General features: G+C 34.1%; 1 protein-coding gene across 1 annotated transcript; it reads left to right on the top strand.

Moving 5' to 3' along the window:
• Nucleotides 1–809: 809 nt before the first annotated feature.
• LOC111064450 lies at nt 810–14,402 on the top strand. Its single transcript, XM_039444905.1, has 4 exons — nt 810–936; nt 2,301–2,581; nt 7,268–7,582; nt 13,007–14,402. Exons 2-4 carry the CDS (start codon nt 2,400–2,402, stop codon nt 13,008–13,010), a joined length of 501 nt encoding a protein of 166 aa, XP_039300839.1. The 5' UTR covers nt 810–936; nt 2,301–2,399; the 3' UTR covers nt 13,011–14,402.
• The last annotated feature ends 3,822 nt before the right edge of the window (nt 14,403–18,224 follow it).

Here is an 18,224-nt window from a genome sequence, read left to right on the forward strand (position 1 = left end):
ATCTAAATAGATTATTACGACATGTGTTACGATAAGGTATTATTGTATAATGATTGCTTCAATTTGTAGTAACTGTCATATATGTGTAATATGGAAACAATTTGAATAAAGTTTAAAGTTTGAATAAAGTAGAAAATACTATTCATATTCAACCATCATTGCCCATGATATTAGATTAGATATTGAATACTTTACAATTCAATTGAATTTGCATTATCACATAGTACTAGACAGCTGGTAATGCAATATATTAGTACACTACTTGTTATAATTGGATTTGGTGTTTGGCTGAATCAAACAGGATAAATTTCAATCACTAAATACATTTAACCCAATTATTGAAGCCACTGTTTTAACTCAATCCATTGGGAAACCGGGAAAAGTTTTGCAATATCAACCAATAGCGTAGATTTCAAATATTCAGTTCCATAATCAAGTGGAATTTCATTAACTGTTTTCATCAGCTATCTCAACCAAAAACCAGTCTGTACACAGGTAGAAATTATCAACAAAAAGTTTCTCACTTGAAAAACATCAACCCGATTGGGAATGTCAATATTTTTTTCCAGTGAGGTCTATAATGTGATAGCAACTATCTAAAGATCAAGAATAGTATATAGATAAGAATAGCTATTTACTATCCTTGTCTAAAGATAATCTATAAGGTGCTATAAGATATCACCTGTTAGGTGCCGGTTGCTATCTGTATATTTATTTTTTGGCGATCGCAAAGTTCGATGTTCGATTCAAGGTGTCCTTCTAGTGATTTTTTGTATTCAACTTTTATAGATTTAAATATGTATTAGATCAAAAGCTTGATCTCACAGTCTCTCTTTCACAATTCTACTTATTGTTTACAATCGCTTTTTCCACAGTTCTTTTCTACAATATTAAACCCCTCAAATCAATGTCAAGCTGCGTACAGACTTAGTGCCAGTATGCTAACACTACATTTAACTCTGAACAACGTTTACTTCTATATATTGTTGCATTTATCATAATGTTTTTCTTACGGGGTACAAACAAGCAGCTGATATTTCCCCGTTTAAACTAAGTATTATGTATGCGGGCCTCAAGAGTCACGAATTATTTTATCTGTATTTCACTGTCTCTGTACAAATACAGATATAATCAGCGCGTGTTTGTAGTACTCAAGTGTGTACGCAGTTTAATAATTTATTCATATTTGGTTTCTAGATTCATGATACACAATCATTCATTGAAATAATTGAGGGAGGACCATCAGGCACACTGTTTCTCCCCCGAATTGATAACCCATTTATTGTGATATGATTCAATTGAGTCAGCTGATGGTTTGAACTTGTGTTTCACTCCAAAAGTTATCAGATAATTTATTAATATCAGGGCACCGAGCTTCGTTAGTTATTTTTATTTATTGATAACCAGAACACAATTCTCTAAAATGATCGTGTTTATATTTTACAGCTGGCTATACGTCATGTTATGAATTTCGGGGATGCGATATTTTGATTTTTCACCTACTCACTTTTTTACTATCCACAGCTGTTTCAGCCAAGGATGAATTATCCTTTTAATGTCGTTCAGCGAGTTTTCTCAAGGATGAGACATAGTGCAATCAAATCTTTATATCATAAACCTACTATGTTCCGAATTTCGTGAAAATCGTTAAAGCCGTTTTCGAGATCCGTTAAACATATATAACCAGATATGAAAATAGCCAGATATAAAAATAGCCAGTTATAAAAATAACCGGATTTATTAATACAGAAATTGCTCGCTTAATATAATAGGATTTAGCGTATGGCAGCATATATACAACACATTTATAATTTATAATGGATTAGGATAAATGTTTATTTTAAATATTATCTATAACCATTATGTAGTGTTTCATTCTTGTGTTATAAATTTGAAAAAAAGTTGTCATGGCTTCCTTGAATTGGTCTTTTTAAGTTTGTCATTTGCTTGAGATTTTGCTACTTTGTTTTATCGTTTGTAAGTATTGAGATGTGACCTGGTTTCTATAATTTTAGTTATTCTAGTGGTTTGAATAAGCTCTTTTCCTCTCTATTGACATGTTTGCTGTACCTAGTTGTTCGAACTCACTGCCGGCGCACAAGTTTTCTTTGCCGGTAGTGCCATTTTGTAAGTTAGAATATTTATTTTACCAATCTGTATTATTTCATGGCAAATGAATGAATTTGAATCAGAGAAAGTGGCTCTTGATCAAAACTGTAATGTAATTGGTCATTCAAGTATTTTCATTGAATAATACTTGATTGTATTCAGATAAATCATTTAATCATTGGTTTTTAAAGGAGGAGCCCGGTTCACAGAGCGGCAAAGGTTTCTTCCAGAGCTACTCTTCAAACGAACGTCAGCCGTTGACGGCAACCACATACGGCCCGCCGAAACCAATGCCTTATCGCAACTCGCATCCGTCATCGATAGCGACGGCGACCGCAGCGCCGCGACGACCCGCACCCGTCTACAGGCATCGCGGGGTCGTGCTGCCTGCCAAACTCACGCTACCCTACGGCCAGTCGCAGCCGCAAGGATCACTGGATGTCAAGTACGCGCAACCCCAAACTGATTTCAGTAAACTGCTCTCCACTCTGCAGCACTATCATTAGCTCTACTGTGGAATCTCCCTAACCAGATTTATTTATTTATTTTTATTTATTGTATTAATACTATAATCATAATACATTATGACATTGGAGGAAAAACAAGGCTAAGCCTGTACTATTTTCTCCCAGAATTTTGATAAAATGTTAATGTTGTACAAAAGATAAGGTTATATAATCACACATTGCTTCGTCACTTGATTTTCGGTCCAGAAATGATGATTTAAAATTTTGGTTTTAAGGTTGATTTTATACTCTAAATGAATCACAGAATGTATCACAATAATTAAAAACTTTACAAATATTGCACTTATTAAAACTTTACTATTGCATTTGATTGAGGCGGTACTGTGTAAGAAAAAAGGCACAAAAACCAAAAAAGGCGTTTTGAAATAAGATATTGAAGAGAATCTGAATAGAAGTCATCTCAATTCAATTCAAATTCATTTTATTTTCAGAATGTGTACATTTCACTATACATTCACCTGGAAATTATTCTCTAATGTATGGAACAAGTCCGTGTTTAGAGGAGGTGTCAATACAACATAGGTTAAGTTGGTATTAATACAACAAAAACGTTGATGTTGATTTTTGGGTAAACTTCATATCTACATGAGAGTATCTTTCACTGATATCGGTTAGAGGTACTGTGTAACGATATAGTAACTGAAGTATTGATCAGCTATCTACCCTACAGAGACACTCTTACTTATGCTAACACAGTAGACACACTGGGGTGTTGAACACCCCAATTCAATTTTGCAATTTTCTTTGAAAATATGAAAAAAAAAAAAACAAGTACTTAGACCATACTTAATCATTTCTAATCATTTTTGTTCCAAGTGCATACAGAAATCAAAAGTAAAGCACTGCTTATCATATTTATAACTTTTTTAGAAGTACGTATGTTCCGCCTAAGTGTTGGAGCTCTAATTCGGTTTGAATGAATGGCTTGATCATTGCCAATGACAACTCATCAAAAACTCACGTCTCTTCATATTATTGTTTTAAATCTCAAATTGTGGAGAATCATAGCATTTATTCCAATCTGATCCATCATCCCATACCACATTCGTAGTGACAATACAAGTAAATCTTTGTAATAAAAGTGTTGATAAAAGTCCTACGTAAAAGACACTCTGGGGTGTTAGACACCCCAAACAAAGGACAAGATGAGCTGGTGACATTGTAGAATGCTATTTCTGACTGGAAGTGGTGAAGAGTAGTTGACAATACTACAAACCTAATTCAGACTGGGCATGAATTCCCATCTGTTTGATATTGTCAACTGCAGAACAGAAAAAAAAATCCCTGGGTGTGAAACACCCCAGTGTGTCTCTTAGGGCTAGTTATACAGTGGCTGATTTGTTCCGATATACTAGCGGGAAAGAATCCAGTGTTAGTGGTATAAGGATTTTACTGTACCCTGAAGTCTATTTTTGTAGTATTACACTGGATTTATAAAATAGAATAGAATTGAATTCTTTATTGTCATTAAACACATAGTCAACTGACCTAGTTCATTCAGACCTTGTATTTATTCGTTCGTCAATGATGGAAAACACTGATCGCTGAATGATTGGAATGGAAAATCAGGCTTGGCCCGTACTTTTTTCCCGAATGTGATTGGAAATTAGTGCCAATGATAAAAATTACGTGAAATGTTTCAATTATCCGTGATTTGAGTGTAATATTTTTGTTTCCTATCCAGTTTCTCAACCTTCAAAATTCAAAATCTTAGTTTAGTTGTTTTTGATGTGAAAAAAAAAACAAATTACAGAAAAGTGGAATCATAACCTCATTTCGACTTTTAAACTATTATCTAAAGTTGGGAGAGAAATAGTACAAGGAGTATCCTTAGTTTTTCTCTCCTGGTCAGTGCTTCTTGTAAAAATTATAATAATAAATGGATAATAAATAGAAAATAGTGCAGAAATGGTTATGTTCTGTCAGCACTTTTGTATTGATGAGCTAATCAATGGAAGTTGAATAGTATTTAGATTAATATTATTTATAGAATCAATAGAAATCATGTAGTACAAACTATTGATTATTAGTATTCTGTAATTTTTGTTATATTGTAATAAGACTCATGATATCCTATACTATTAAACGAGCATCTTCTGTTTATATATTTAGATGTTCGGATGTTAAGATTTTAGATGTTTATATGTTTGTAGTCACCGGATCTCGAAAACGATTCTCACGAAATTCAGAAAATAGCTTGTTTATAATAAAAAGATTCGATTGCACTAGGTCTCATCCCTGGGAAAACTCCGTGAAGGACATTAAAAGGAATAATTATTATTCATCCTTGAGAAACAGCTGATATTAATTATTTCGTCGTCTGTTGGTGATGGAAGTGAGTGAGCGGGAGTTCATGTGTGTGGGACTGTGTCAAAATTATGACTCAGCTGTTGACTTTTGTAATCATTCAATCAGGTACTTTAGTGCCGTTTGCAAAAAAGCCGGGTTATTTTTAAATCCTGATTAATTCCACTAGATCCATCTTTTTGAAATGGTCTTCTCTGATTTGTTCACGTGAAGTTAATCAGGATTAAAATTAGACTGGCTTTTGTTCAACTGGGCTTTTGTGAGGGGAATTTTTGCATTCCTCTAGGAATTAATCTCAATCCACTGTTATGGATCGAACATTTCTGTATGAATGCTATTATAATTTACTCTTTCGTAATAAAATTTATATGCTTTTGTACTCAAGAGCGAAGCTCGGTCCCCGATATTAATTATTATTAAGAAGACTATTCCATACTAGCCTATTACCGTTTGAGGGAGAATTTCTCATGGAAAGAATCTCCATTTCAACGTGTAGAATAATCATTTCTCATCAACTGTTCCTATGCTTTAGAGCACGAGATAAGTTTGAAAACTCGCTCAAGGATTATATTGAAAACAGACTGTAAACAGCTCCCCATTTTCAGTTGAGGATTATCTCTCAGAAGGGACAGGCCAGTTGGAAGTTTATGAAGTATGTGAATCGACAATGTTCACTGAAAAATTTCTCGATTATCAATCTGATTGTGAAGAGAGAATTATTTATGAGAGATGTCTTGTCTAATCACCAACTATTGATTAGAATACAGACTACTCTCCAAATTCAACGCTATGAGAAACATATTGATTCTCCAATAACAGATAGTCTTTTCATCGACAGGGAAAACAAAACATGAAAATTGTGTGTGAGTGTGGAGTAATAATTACTCATATCAGCTTATTTCATATGTAATTTATACTCACATACTCTATGTACTCTACATACTATATACTCTATGTATACTCACATAGATTTACTTTTATACTTACAATACTTACACAAGGTATCGTATACTCTATTTTCTGCATCTCCTTCCAATGAACACACGACTGAGATGACATTACTGAGATGAACGACAAACTCATTGGTCAGTCGGTCAGCTTCCTGGATACGGATTGCAACACACCAACAATACTAAATCTCTATCCATCCCCGTATCATTTTTATTTTTCTCAAGGACATTTATGATCAAAAACTATATTGCTTCTTTTACAACGATATCTTTAATATCGGGGACCGAGCTTCGCTCTGGAGTACAAAAGCATAAACAATTTATTACGAAAGAAGAAATTATAATAACATTCATATAGAAATCTTCTATCTAATCACAGTAAATTAATTATTCCCAGAGGAATGCTAAAATTACCCTCACAAAGGACCAGTTGACAAAAGCAGGTTAAATTTTAATCCTGATTAACTGCACGTAAACCAATCAGAGAAGACATTTCAAAACGATGGATCTACTGGAATTAATCATTAAATCCCAGGGAATGCAAAAATTTCCCTCACAAAGGACTAGTTGCACAAAAGCAGGTTAAATTAATCCTGATTAACTTCACGTGAACCAGATCAGAGAAGACCATTTCAAACAGATGGATTACTGGAATTATTCAGAATTGAAAATACCCGGCTTTTATGCAACCGGCACTGAGTACCTGATTGAATGATTACAAAAGTTCAACAGCTGAGTCATAATTTTGACACAGTCCCACACACATGAACTCGCTCACTCACTTCCATCACCAACGACGAAATAATAATTATTTCAGCTGTTTTTTCCAAGGATGGAATAATTATCCTTTTAATGTCTTTCAACCTTTTTTCAGGGATGCGAACTAGTGCAATCGAATCTTTATATTATAAGCCTACTATGTTCTGAATTTCGTGAGAATCGTTAGAGCCGTTTTCGAGATCCGGTGAAACACAAACATATCAGCATATAAATCAAATCAAATCAAATCAAATCAAATCAATCGTTTATTGCACAAAATATATACAGAATACAACTGAAATATCTAAACATCTAAACATCATAAATATAAACTCTAAACATCTAAACATCTAAACTTATGAACAAAAGTTGTTCATTTATATATAGGAATTAAGACATTGATAAGATTGGCTGAAGATGATATCTTAATGAAAATCAACATGCAAATTTCACATGCATATTGTAGGCATCATTGATGGCGAGTTATTTATTCTGAATTGTATACAGTGGATTCATCTATAATTAATAGTAATCTCTTAATTGTAATAGTTCAAATCAAACTAAAAAAAACTCGGTTGTATTGATAAGGAAATAATAATGTGTCTTTTTTCACAGAAAATTCTACAAGAAAGCACCAGAAGTGTCAGTGGTTCGCAAACCCTCTAGTCCATACAAATTTGTCCAGTCCAGCATCACGGACAGTGGCTCAAAATTTACAACCTCTCCATACAAGGACGACTACACAAAAAGCTACAAGACAAAGCAGACGTCCAGCAGTCCCTACAAGAGCAGCCATACATCAGACAGTTCCAATGAGAATTACAACGGATTCAGCTCTCAGGAAACTGACCCACTTCCTGACCCTTTCTCCAAGAGTTCTACGATGTCTACTACAAAGCCAAAGAAAATAGATACCAGCAACAGCTTCAGGTATAAATTCAAATGTATTGTACATATTGCTTGTAACAAACAGTTGATTCATTCATACAATAACTGTATTTATTTCACTTTTTGTGTAGTTGAGGAGTTGATATTGTGGTAATTATTCATATTGAATGAGAAAGACTAAGAAATTGTCAAAAACCACAGATTTATTGATACTTAGAAAGACCGGTTTCAGTTATTACACCATGTTAATCTCTGATAAACAATGCAATCTATGTTTATCAGAGATTGACAATGGTGTAATAACCGAAACCGGTCTTTCTAAGTATCAATAAATCTGTGGTTTTTAACAAATTCTTAGTCTCTTTCATTCAATATTATTTATTTCATTTTATGACAAAGATACATAGTGGAAGAAAAAACAGTCCCTACCATTTCTAACACTATTTTAAAAATATAGTCCAAATTCTCAGGTATTTCCAAATTATTCCTCTTTATGCCAAAGGTTTTTTCACTCCAAGAACAAGCAAGAAAATCATGTTCAATTTTGAATTTTGAAGGTTTGATGATAGAGCTATAAAGGTAGGCGCACACAGATCGTCATCGGACGGACGGCACGCATCGGACGGATCGGATTCTTATATTTGAAGCATTGTTTTCATTGGAGTGCGCATACCTATATGGATGCGGATAGGTATGTGCACTCCATTGAAAACAATGCATCAAATCTCATAATCCGATCCGTCCGATGCGTGCCGTCCGTCCGATGACGATCTGTGTGCGTCTACCTTAAGCCCGAAATAATTCTAGAGTTCTATTGGAGTATTGAAATTAATTTGATAATTTAGAGCCGAAAATAACACATTCACTGCCACTTTAATAATTGACTTATCAAAAGCCATCTTATCAAAAAGGTTTCATCTGATTGGTTTTCGTGAAATTAACACGGTTCATATTTAATTGGTTTCTGTGCAACCGGGCCATAGTGTAGGATAATAGGGGTTTCTTCAAGTAATAGAGTTTGACAAATATAAAAATGAGTTCCACCATGTTATATTAGTTATCAGTTATATTTTATAGTCTACAGTGACAATCATAAAACAAATGGAGTAGATTCATGTGTTGAATATTACTTTTTACTATTGGATGATTCCCACTAATTCTGATAGTTATCCACAGTATATACTAATATTTATCCGTAGTATCTCATTTTCTAGCTTTGGAATCCAGTACTCGGTTTTGAATTGAATTGAATTGAATTCTTTATTGTCGTTAAACACATAGTGCAATAGACATAGTCATCAGGAACATAAAACATACAACAGTCACACAGACAGATACAAAATAAGCGTTCACAGACGTCAATAAGGAGTCGGAACACATATCACAATAAACTTCAACAAAAAATGAGTTCTATACATAAATGATACTGAATAGATATAGCCTATGAATATATTTGAACAGTGGAATAAATCATAAAAAAGGAAGGCTCTCTATACTCAAGTCATTCCATTCTTGGAGTGAATATAGTGGTTTGGATTTCAGGAACTTGTACATTATAGTTTTAAATTTTCTAAAACTAACATCTCTAGCATCTAATGGTAATTATTATAATTTTTACGCATATAAACTTTCAAAGAACTGGAGTTTCTTTACGCTGTAAAATCCTCTTTTGGTAAGAGAGGCATCTTATGGTGACTCATATCTAGTTCGAAATTGAAGAAAATATTGGAATATTTATTCTTGAAAAAAACTGGAAATAGTCTTCTTTCTCTATTATCGCGAAATATCCTCAGCATTTCTCGTCTGTGTTGAGGGGTTGCCTATACTGAGATTGTGTAGGCGTATCATGCCTCGGCAGGAGATACGTACTGAGCAAAGGTTTGAAGAAAAGGTCAGACAATGACAGCCGACTTAATAGCCCACTCAGAATGTTGTTTATGTATTGAAAATTATAACATATGAATAAGAACCTTATTTGGAACTGAAACAGAACGAACCATTAAAATTTTCTAACACACAACTTCTCAAAATTATCAATCTTGATGGAACTAATGAGAAATTGCATTGATTAGGAGGTTTCAGGTTGGATTTCCGGACTGGTCAATCATTTTTGGATAGTAGCACACATTGACTTTCCTTTTCTTGTTCACCCTACTGATATCAATATTTGCAGTAGCAGAAGTCTTCAGGGTAGTTTACATCATTCAACTTTCGATTTTTGTTTAATGAATATCAATAATCATTTCCAAAAAATCTTTCGATAGATATTCTCATTTGGATCTAAAATATCCTGAACAGAATAGCGTGATTAATGTAATATACGAAGAATAGTTGATTTAAAGAACATTATTATTGAGGTTATTCATAATATTATTCTGATCAGATGATATTTTTTTTGGCGGAACACTGCTGCTTTCTGACCTTTTTCTTTTTCTATCTGACCTTTCTGGTGGGAATAGAAAATCAGCGCAAAGCTTAATTATATCACTCCACTCGCTCCCATGATGTTGAATTTTGATTAAAAAGTTCCTCCTATTGGATTTTCTCACACAATGAAAACTTTTTCGAGTTTGGGAGAAGAGGAGCTTTACATGGGGGATGATTGAGATCCAGCGCCAGAATTCCTAGAATTTGAGCAATGGGGTACTCCACAACTTGTTTACTGAACAAAGATACATGGATATTGTTCAATAATTATATTGAGTGATTATTTTTGTGACTTTGTTGTAGTTCAGACACTGTGTTACTTGTAAATATTTGAAAAAAAAAACACTTACTTTCCTTGGAGTATTGAGGAATGCACTTCACTCCTGGAGAGGAGCTTCATCAGCCTGACACCAGGGGCGCTTGCTTTTATGGGTTGGACTGTGTGGCCGAAATGTGGGAAAATATTACATTCGATTTGAAGTTATTTTGATCATTTAATAAGTTGGATTTGTCATTTCTGAAGTGTTTAAAAATTTCGTATTTTTCTAGTGTGTTGAGTCTCTGGCTTTTTTGAAGAATGTGTAGGATTTCAATATCTGCTTGTATGCTTTTGTGTGTCCTGTGGCTATTAAATGTTCTGCATATGTGGATTCTGAACTCGAATTTACTGCTTTTATGTCTTCATTGTATCTTATTTCGAAGCTGCGGCCGTTCTGTCCAATATAGAATTTTGGGCATGTATCACATTTTAGTTTACAAATCCCTGTTTTTTCAAATTGTGAGCTGTCTATTTTTCGTATTTTTGGTTGGGTTTTCAAGTTGTTGTTGGTTCTAAATGCTGTTTTGTAGCCTGATTTTTTTTATATGTTCGCTATGGATTGTGATTTTTGATTGAAATAGGTTAGTGTGACGTATTTGTTGGGATTTGGGAGTTCTTGTTCCTTGTTTTTAATTTTATAAAGTATTTTGTCTATTATATTGGATGAATAACCATTGTTTTGTACCAGATATTTGATAGTGTTCGATTCTGTCTGGTAATCTTCTTTTGTTTTTTCAAATATTCACAGGTATCACAGTGTTTGAACTACAACAAAGTTATTATATAGTGTTTCGTCATGGAAAGCAACATCAATATTTTTGTGAATATTCTTTAATACGCATTATGGGATTTGATCGAAAACCTAGATTCACCGATTGTTGTCGATGTGTTTCGATATTCTGCTTGTGATAACACCATTCATTACACAGCATTTCAACACCTCAAGATTTTCATATTTCATTGATATTTTCAACCAATATTTCCCAATCTCTATTTTCAATTCTAGTTTCCGAGTTTCCAGTTAGTTTCAATCCTAGCTGATGCCAGTGTTCTAGAAGCGTAACATCTTCAGTCCGGCCAGACTTCACTGGCCACTAGTTCCTCATTCTGTCTGGCATCTATTAATTATTCAACACCAACTCATTACATACTTATAATAATTATTAAAAGAATTATGAACCTAACTAACGAGAGATTCTGTGTAGCATACTGTTAGGCTGGCCACTAACGGTATGAAATGCATGATAAACATGTGTGTATATATGTGTTCGCCCCACTTGGATGTAATGAGCTGGTTTCCGTGCGTCATATGGAGGCCGAAAATAATTGTTTTTTGACCAGGCCGGTAAAAGTTTTACGGCCCTAGGGCTGTAGAATAACCTTGAAGTCAGCTGATTCTGATTTGATGTGAACGTGTTTACAAAATGGTTTATGAAACGGAATCAGTTTATGCTTCTAGAATTGAATTAAATATTCTGCAATAAGATACTATCATTTTATTTGGATGAATAGAATACAGATAAGATATTTATTTATTTATTTATTTATTTAATCATTCAGAATAATTACACAACTTACAGAAAAGTACCACAGGCTTATAAGCCCAAAACAGTTGCAATTCTAATTTATACAACAGTCCAAATGTAGCTAGGTTATGTGTCACTTAACATTCATCAATTACACACTCAATTTACAATATTCAAAACACAAATAAATAATTTTTAAATTAAAAAAATACTTCTAAACTAAATTAAATAAATCACAATTAATTAGAAAATTCCAAACTTTGAAAAAACTATAAAATTGCAGACCGAAAAGACAAACACACTATTAGAACTTATCACAGCTGTGAACCAGTACCAGATGTTTATAATATAATATTGTTATAATATATATATTATATATATATTTATGTTATGAATTATGATATATATTATAAACTATTCAAATTCGATTTTCAGAGTAGGATAGAACTTTTAACCTAAACTTCCAAAGTCAATGACAACAAGCATTGTTGACTTTGACATTCAGATGGCCAAATTTCAAGTGTGCTAAAACAGCTGATCAAAAAACTTTTCATTATTTATGTTCATTATTCAAGAATCGAAACATTTATAATAATATCATCTTATTGTCATTTGGAAGAATAAAAAGTATAAACTTAACCTCTTGCATAATTGAACATAATCTTTTAGGTTATTTAGACAAATCAGAATAAAAATAAAAATACTTGGACAATTTCCTGATATTCAGATTACCTCAGATTTGCTGACCTTCCTGTTTTGCTTTCGGAAGTGTCAAATAAACAATTATTCTCATATTTATATTGTTTATTTTTCTGCGTGGCGAAAAATAACGTTCTCACCATGGACAAAAATGTTTTTCCGGCTCTCAATCTTTTCTAGTCCTCGGCCTACGGCCTCGGACCTGAAAACCGATTTCGAGCCGGAAAAGTCTCATTTTCGGCCCTAGGTGCGAAATATACTATTATCATGCACACACTCATGTTCATCATGCATGTTTTGTCATCAGCGATAAACTTCCAACATAGAAGAACAACCAATCATAATAGATAAGCTAATGGAAAATTACAAATGTTAATGGTAAAAGAATAATTCAACCTCGAATAGAGCATTATAGTATCCATTATTATTGTCCAGAGTTCATTCACCTCCATCAAATTTGTTATCATAAGTTTGAAATCTGTCTATGTTTTCCAGGTAACAAAACCAACCACCTCTCCTCCGAGAAACCTAGCCAAATACTACAAGAAACCAGTAAACCACTTCTCGGCCAAACCTGCCTCCAACTCTCCTACAAGAGCACACCAGGAAAGGTGTTCAGCGACTCTCTCGACTACACAAGACCCGACTTCTACAAGAACCCCTCGTCGTCCCACTTTGGTTCCTCATCTCCATCATCGTCCCACTTTGGCTCCACGACGTCGTTCTACGGCGGTGCAGCCTCAGGGCTGGCTCCTGTCTCCACCAAACTCGGCTCTTCTGAATGGACTCCGATTAACGCTCCAGCTGGAGCCGTTCCGGCCAGGTCCTTTGACATTTCTCCGCCCGATTTATCCAGATCTTATCCACAACAATCTCAATATTCACAACATCCCCAGCACACATATCAACCAAGGCATGATTTTGCACAGTCGACAAATACAATTAATTACAGAACAGGCGCCAGTTCCGAGGGTATTGTCTCGGCCGATGTTATGGTAAAACAATGAATCAACCCTGATCAGATCTGTCATTTCCAAAATCTGTACCGGTAATTATTAGGAAACATTATTTTGTTTCTTCTCCACTAGCTACTGCTCAAACCAATAAGTTGCGTACAAAATTATGCGCCCAACAAAAGAAATTGTAGTTAGAAGAATGTAAACATTGATTTCAAGGACTGTCTTCAATAGATCATGAAATCAACGAGTGTTTTTACAATTCAGTGGCCAGTTCTCATTAGGTGCGTTCAGTTTCAAGCACCCAGAGCACACGCATTTTACTTTTCATCAGATGATTATATCTGTATTTGTAAAGGAACAATTGAATACAGATATAGTAAGCATAGCATGGTCTGATAATAAGTGAAATGTGCGTATTCGTGGCACTTGAGTATCTATGCACCTCCTCGATGAGAATCGACAACTAAATTGTTAAACCTTCGTTGATTTTATGATCTATTGAAGACACTCATTGGAATTCAAGTTGAGATTCTTCCTACTACAATTTCTTCTGTTGTTGATATTCTAGAATGAGAGATGAGTGGCTAGTAGAAGTCACACCCTTGATCGCAATCGTATACAAGAATCATCATAATCTTTCTCTTGTATAGTTATTTCTCTGATTGATCTCCAATGATAACCAATAATTTTCATGAGAAATAATATCAACTGATTCAGATAATTCATTTCAATGGAGAGGATTCATGAGACGTCACAAAGGATTCCTTTATCATGATCCAAATCTGATGTTTGTTACCGTGATTTAATTAGAATAATTTATTGTAACAATAAACTATTCCTACGTAATAATATTCTCGACATATTCATAATACTTGTAAGAAATGAAAAAATGGAAAATTTGTATAATTTTAATCCATAGAATAAATTTAAAGTTATTTATTCAAGAATTCTAGGAGATTTAATTTTTTTTCATCATCATCAACTTCACTTCAGGGATTAGGTTCATTAATTAACCTGTTGTGAAACCCATTTATTCTTCGCCTTCCTATATCTCTTTTCCCAGTAGGTCTATAGTTTTAGACTTCAATAGGGCATTCTCCCGAATGCCATTCTATCCAAATGACTCCACCAGTTGCGTCTATTTTCTATAATGCTTTAATGCATCATGTGGATCAGGAGAGCAGGGCAGCCAAGGATGTGGCCATTTTTTGTGGATAGGGAATGGGAACAGAGAATTGTGGACTACAATATTATATCAATGAAAGAGTTTTCACCGTCAAGGTCAAATATGGTCTTGGCCACATGGTGATAATAGGAGTCTATGCGCCTGATGAAGAGAAAGAAGAAGAAACAGTTTCATTCTACAACACACTTCAGACGGAGGTTGAAAAATAAGAAATATGAAATTATTATCATGGGTGATCTGAATGCAAGAGTTGGAATAGAACCTATTGACGTAATAGTTTTCAAGATGATGTTTTCAACCTAGAACAAATCAATTACACTTTTCAAGTGTTATGGATGAATCAGTCAATTTATTTGAAATCAATTCAATTGCCTTTCTGGAATTAATACCTTGACCTATTATTCATGAATCCATAATTTACCAATTTAATTTCAGGATTATGTGTGTGTACTTGATACATTTAATCTAATAATTAAGTGTATTTTTGTTTGAGAACTTGAGTCTCTGCAATAATCAGGTGGAGAATATAAGATGTTTTCTAAAAAAATCTATCATAACAACAACTTCATCATTGAAGAGCAGGGTTTGTTAGTTGTTTCAAACAATTCTCATTCATTGGACGAGATTTTCACCATGAACTTCATTGTTTGAATATACTCTAATATAACATTCCTACTATGTAAACTTGTATCTACTACCAAATTCGTAATTTCAGAATACTCATGGTTAATTGAGGTGGAAATTCTGCAACTTAATTTCTCAAGGACTGAGAATTATTGGAGTGCTCTGCACACATGGGGAGAATAGTTTATTCAACTCAAAAAGTTCAGAAGCGAGTTGACCAATCTACTTCAAGCTTCAACTCACTTCCATCAGAAAGGATGTAGGAAGATTTCAACAAAAATGAGAGGAAGAATATCGTGAATAATAATTCACTGAAACCTAAGAACTTATAAACGGACCAGCCGTCAGGCTCGCTTCGCTCGCCATATCCGTCTAGCCAGGGGGCTCCGCCCCCTGGACCCCGACTAGATCGTCCAAGAAGAGATCAGCGGGCTCGCTTCGCTCGCCTGCATTTTTCATTTGAGCATGCTTCATTCCATCAGGAAGTCAAAGTACTGAGAAAAACGTTGGAAAAACGCTGATTTGGGGCGTATCTTTGATGATATATTAAATTCACCTCATCACAAAATGTTTAGACCCTAGCTAAACCTCTGTCCAAATTTGAACATTTTCTGTCTATTACTTGATGAAAGAACTGAGAAAACGCAAGAAACCGCTAATTTTGGGCGTATCTTTGGCGTTATTCCAAATTCCTTCTAACACAACATTATTATACCCCAGCTGAGCTTCTGTACTGAATTTGAACATTTTCTGTTCATTTGTTCTCGATAAAGCTGAGAAAACGCTAAAAAACGCAGATTTTGGGCGTATGTTCGGAAATTTTTCCCTCTAAATGGCCAACTGAACATACCTACCAAATTTGAACGTTTTTGATCCGGTAGATTTTTAGTTCTGCGAGTGAGTGAGTGAGTCAGTCAGTGAGTGCCATTTCGCCTTTATATAATATAGATAATGGCATTAATTCCTATGTGGATTATATCAGTTACTAGTAGATAATCAGTAGACCTAAACATCTTTAGAATCATCTTTAGAATATTTTCTATGTATAAAGGTGCGTACAGATTCACGCGCCGCGAACATGACAATTCACTTACAATCAGTTGATGCCAAGCTTTTTAAACGTACTGTATCTTACCGTTTCTGTAAAAATACAGATATAGTCAGCTGATTAAAAGTGAATTGCTCATGTTCGCGGCGCATATATCTTTACGCACCTTTAAGATTCCAAAAAAAAACATTGTTCAAAATTATTATTCAACAAAAGATATTTAGACATTTTAGATGGAATACAACTCATACATAAATATAAATAGTGGAGTATAAACCATTCGTACCTCAACAATAATATCTTCAGTATGGTTTGTAACTTTGATTATGACTTATTGATTATAGTTAACCATAGTTAACGAAGCCAATAATAATTAGCAGGAGTATTCGTTAATTGAGAATGATTTTCACTGACATCATGAAATATTATTAAATAATTCATTACTTGAGCATTTTGAACAAGCCAGCTTCTGACATTTCAACTTAACACTAGTTCATTCTAGTCATCAATCTGCAGGCTTCAGCTTTTCATAAATGATTTCCTGTGAAACAGATTCTTGAGAATGAGAAATGAAAAAATTCTACATTCATTAGGCGGAGTTGAGTATTCTTGGTGGTTGAAATGAAAAAATCTTGAAAATGGGTTCTGCACCATACCAAAAAGAGAATGTTACCTACAACGTTATATGGAGGAGCTTGACATGACTAGATTAACCAGCTTCTAAAGATTGAGCTCGGATAATGGATAAAATGGAGAGAATGAAAGAGTTATGCATATTTTGGCTTTGAATACGTGAGAGAAACAGTTTCAAATGACCACCTGATTTGCATATCCCTTTCACGTGTAATTTTCACACTCTTATTCACTCCATAACTATCAATTCTATATAACCTGATCCCTTCTTCACCAGAAATAATGAATTTTTGGAAGTATTCACAGTTTTGGGAGCATTGTAAATTGATGAGAAATTTTGTATCTCTTTAATCAACAGGGATATGATCAAATAGTTCTTATGATTTTCATAAGAGTTTTGACTATGGAATATACAGTGACAACTTGAACTTACCCTTCTTCCCAAGACCAATGTAGCTGTATGGAGTATTTCTTATTGTCATATCATGTTTGTTTAATTCCACCCTTCTAGATAGTGTAAATTGTGAGTAATCCATAATATAAAATACTTAGCAGATATTGATGACAATGGGTTCATTGCCAACATAATTCATTATCACTGTCAATGAGTTGGTTGATGGTCAACAAAACATTTTCATTCAGAGAGTAATTTATTTTTGCTTTCAAGTCTAGCAACTACATTGCTGAAGAAACTCAAACCATGATTGGAGAAACTCAAACCCTAACCTAACCTTTTCTGATTGATTCTCACGATTAGTGGAATTAATCACGAGTAATATTTAACCAGTTTTTGTGCAACCGGGCCTATGAATTTATAGTGAATCGAGAGTTATATATGGAATTCACTATAGAATCATAAAGTATTTCCAGCACGAGTTTAAAGTCGACTTCCGCTAGAGTCAGAATGAACTTCCAATATTCTACTATAGAAATCCATTGATTGAGAATGGGGAGATTAGAATCCGAACAGCTTTGAATGTAAAGCCCAGTTTATTGTGTACTTTATTGAATGATATGTCTGCTGCACTGCAATCGAGAAGTCATTCTCATTTCGAACGGCGTGCTTTTGTCTTTGTAGACAATGTGAGCAATTCAACTTTTGTTAGAACTCAGAACTAATAAATGCAGCAGCCTGGGGACAGAAAGTAATTTCGTAGACGATATAATGCCTAGAATTTATTCACATTAATTTATAAGAATTTGTAGTTGATTAACTATCCTCCGCTGCCAGAACCACGACCCCGAACATTTTAAAAAATATTT

The sequence above is a fragment of the Nilaparvata lugens genome, unplaced genomic scaffold (assembly GCF_014356525.2).
Source record: "Nilaparvata lugens isolate BPH unplaced genomic scaffold, ASM1435652v1 scaffold5750, whole genome shotgun sequence".
Lineage (NCBI taxonomy): Eukaryota > Metazoa > Arthropoda > Insecta > Hemiptera > Delphacidae > Nilaparvata > Nilaparvata lugens.

Bases quoted from the DNA above. Each gene is read 5' to 3' on its own strand.
- LOC111064450 (XM_039444905.1), top strand. From the start codon at position 2,400: ATGCCTTATCGCAACTCGCATCCGTCATCGATAGCGACGGCGACCGCA. The intron at 2,582-7,267 runs TAAACTGCTCTC...CTTTTTTCACAG, and splicing joins CAACCCCAAACTGATTTCAG to AAAATTCTACAAGAAAGCAC.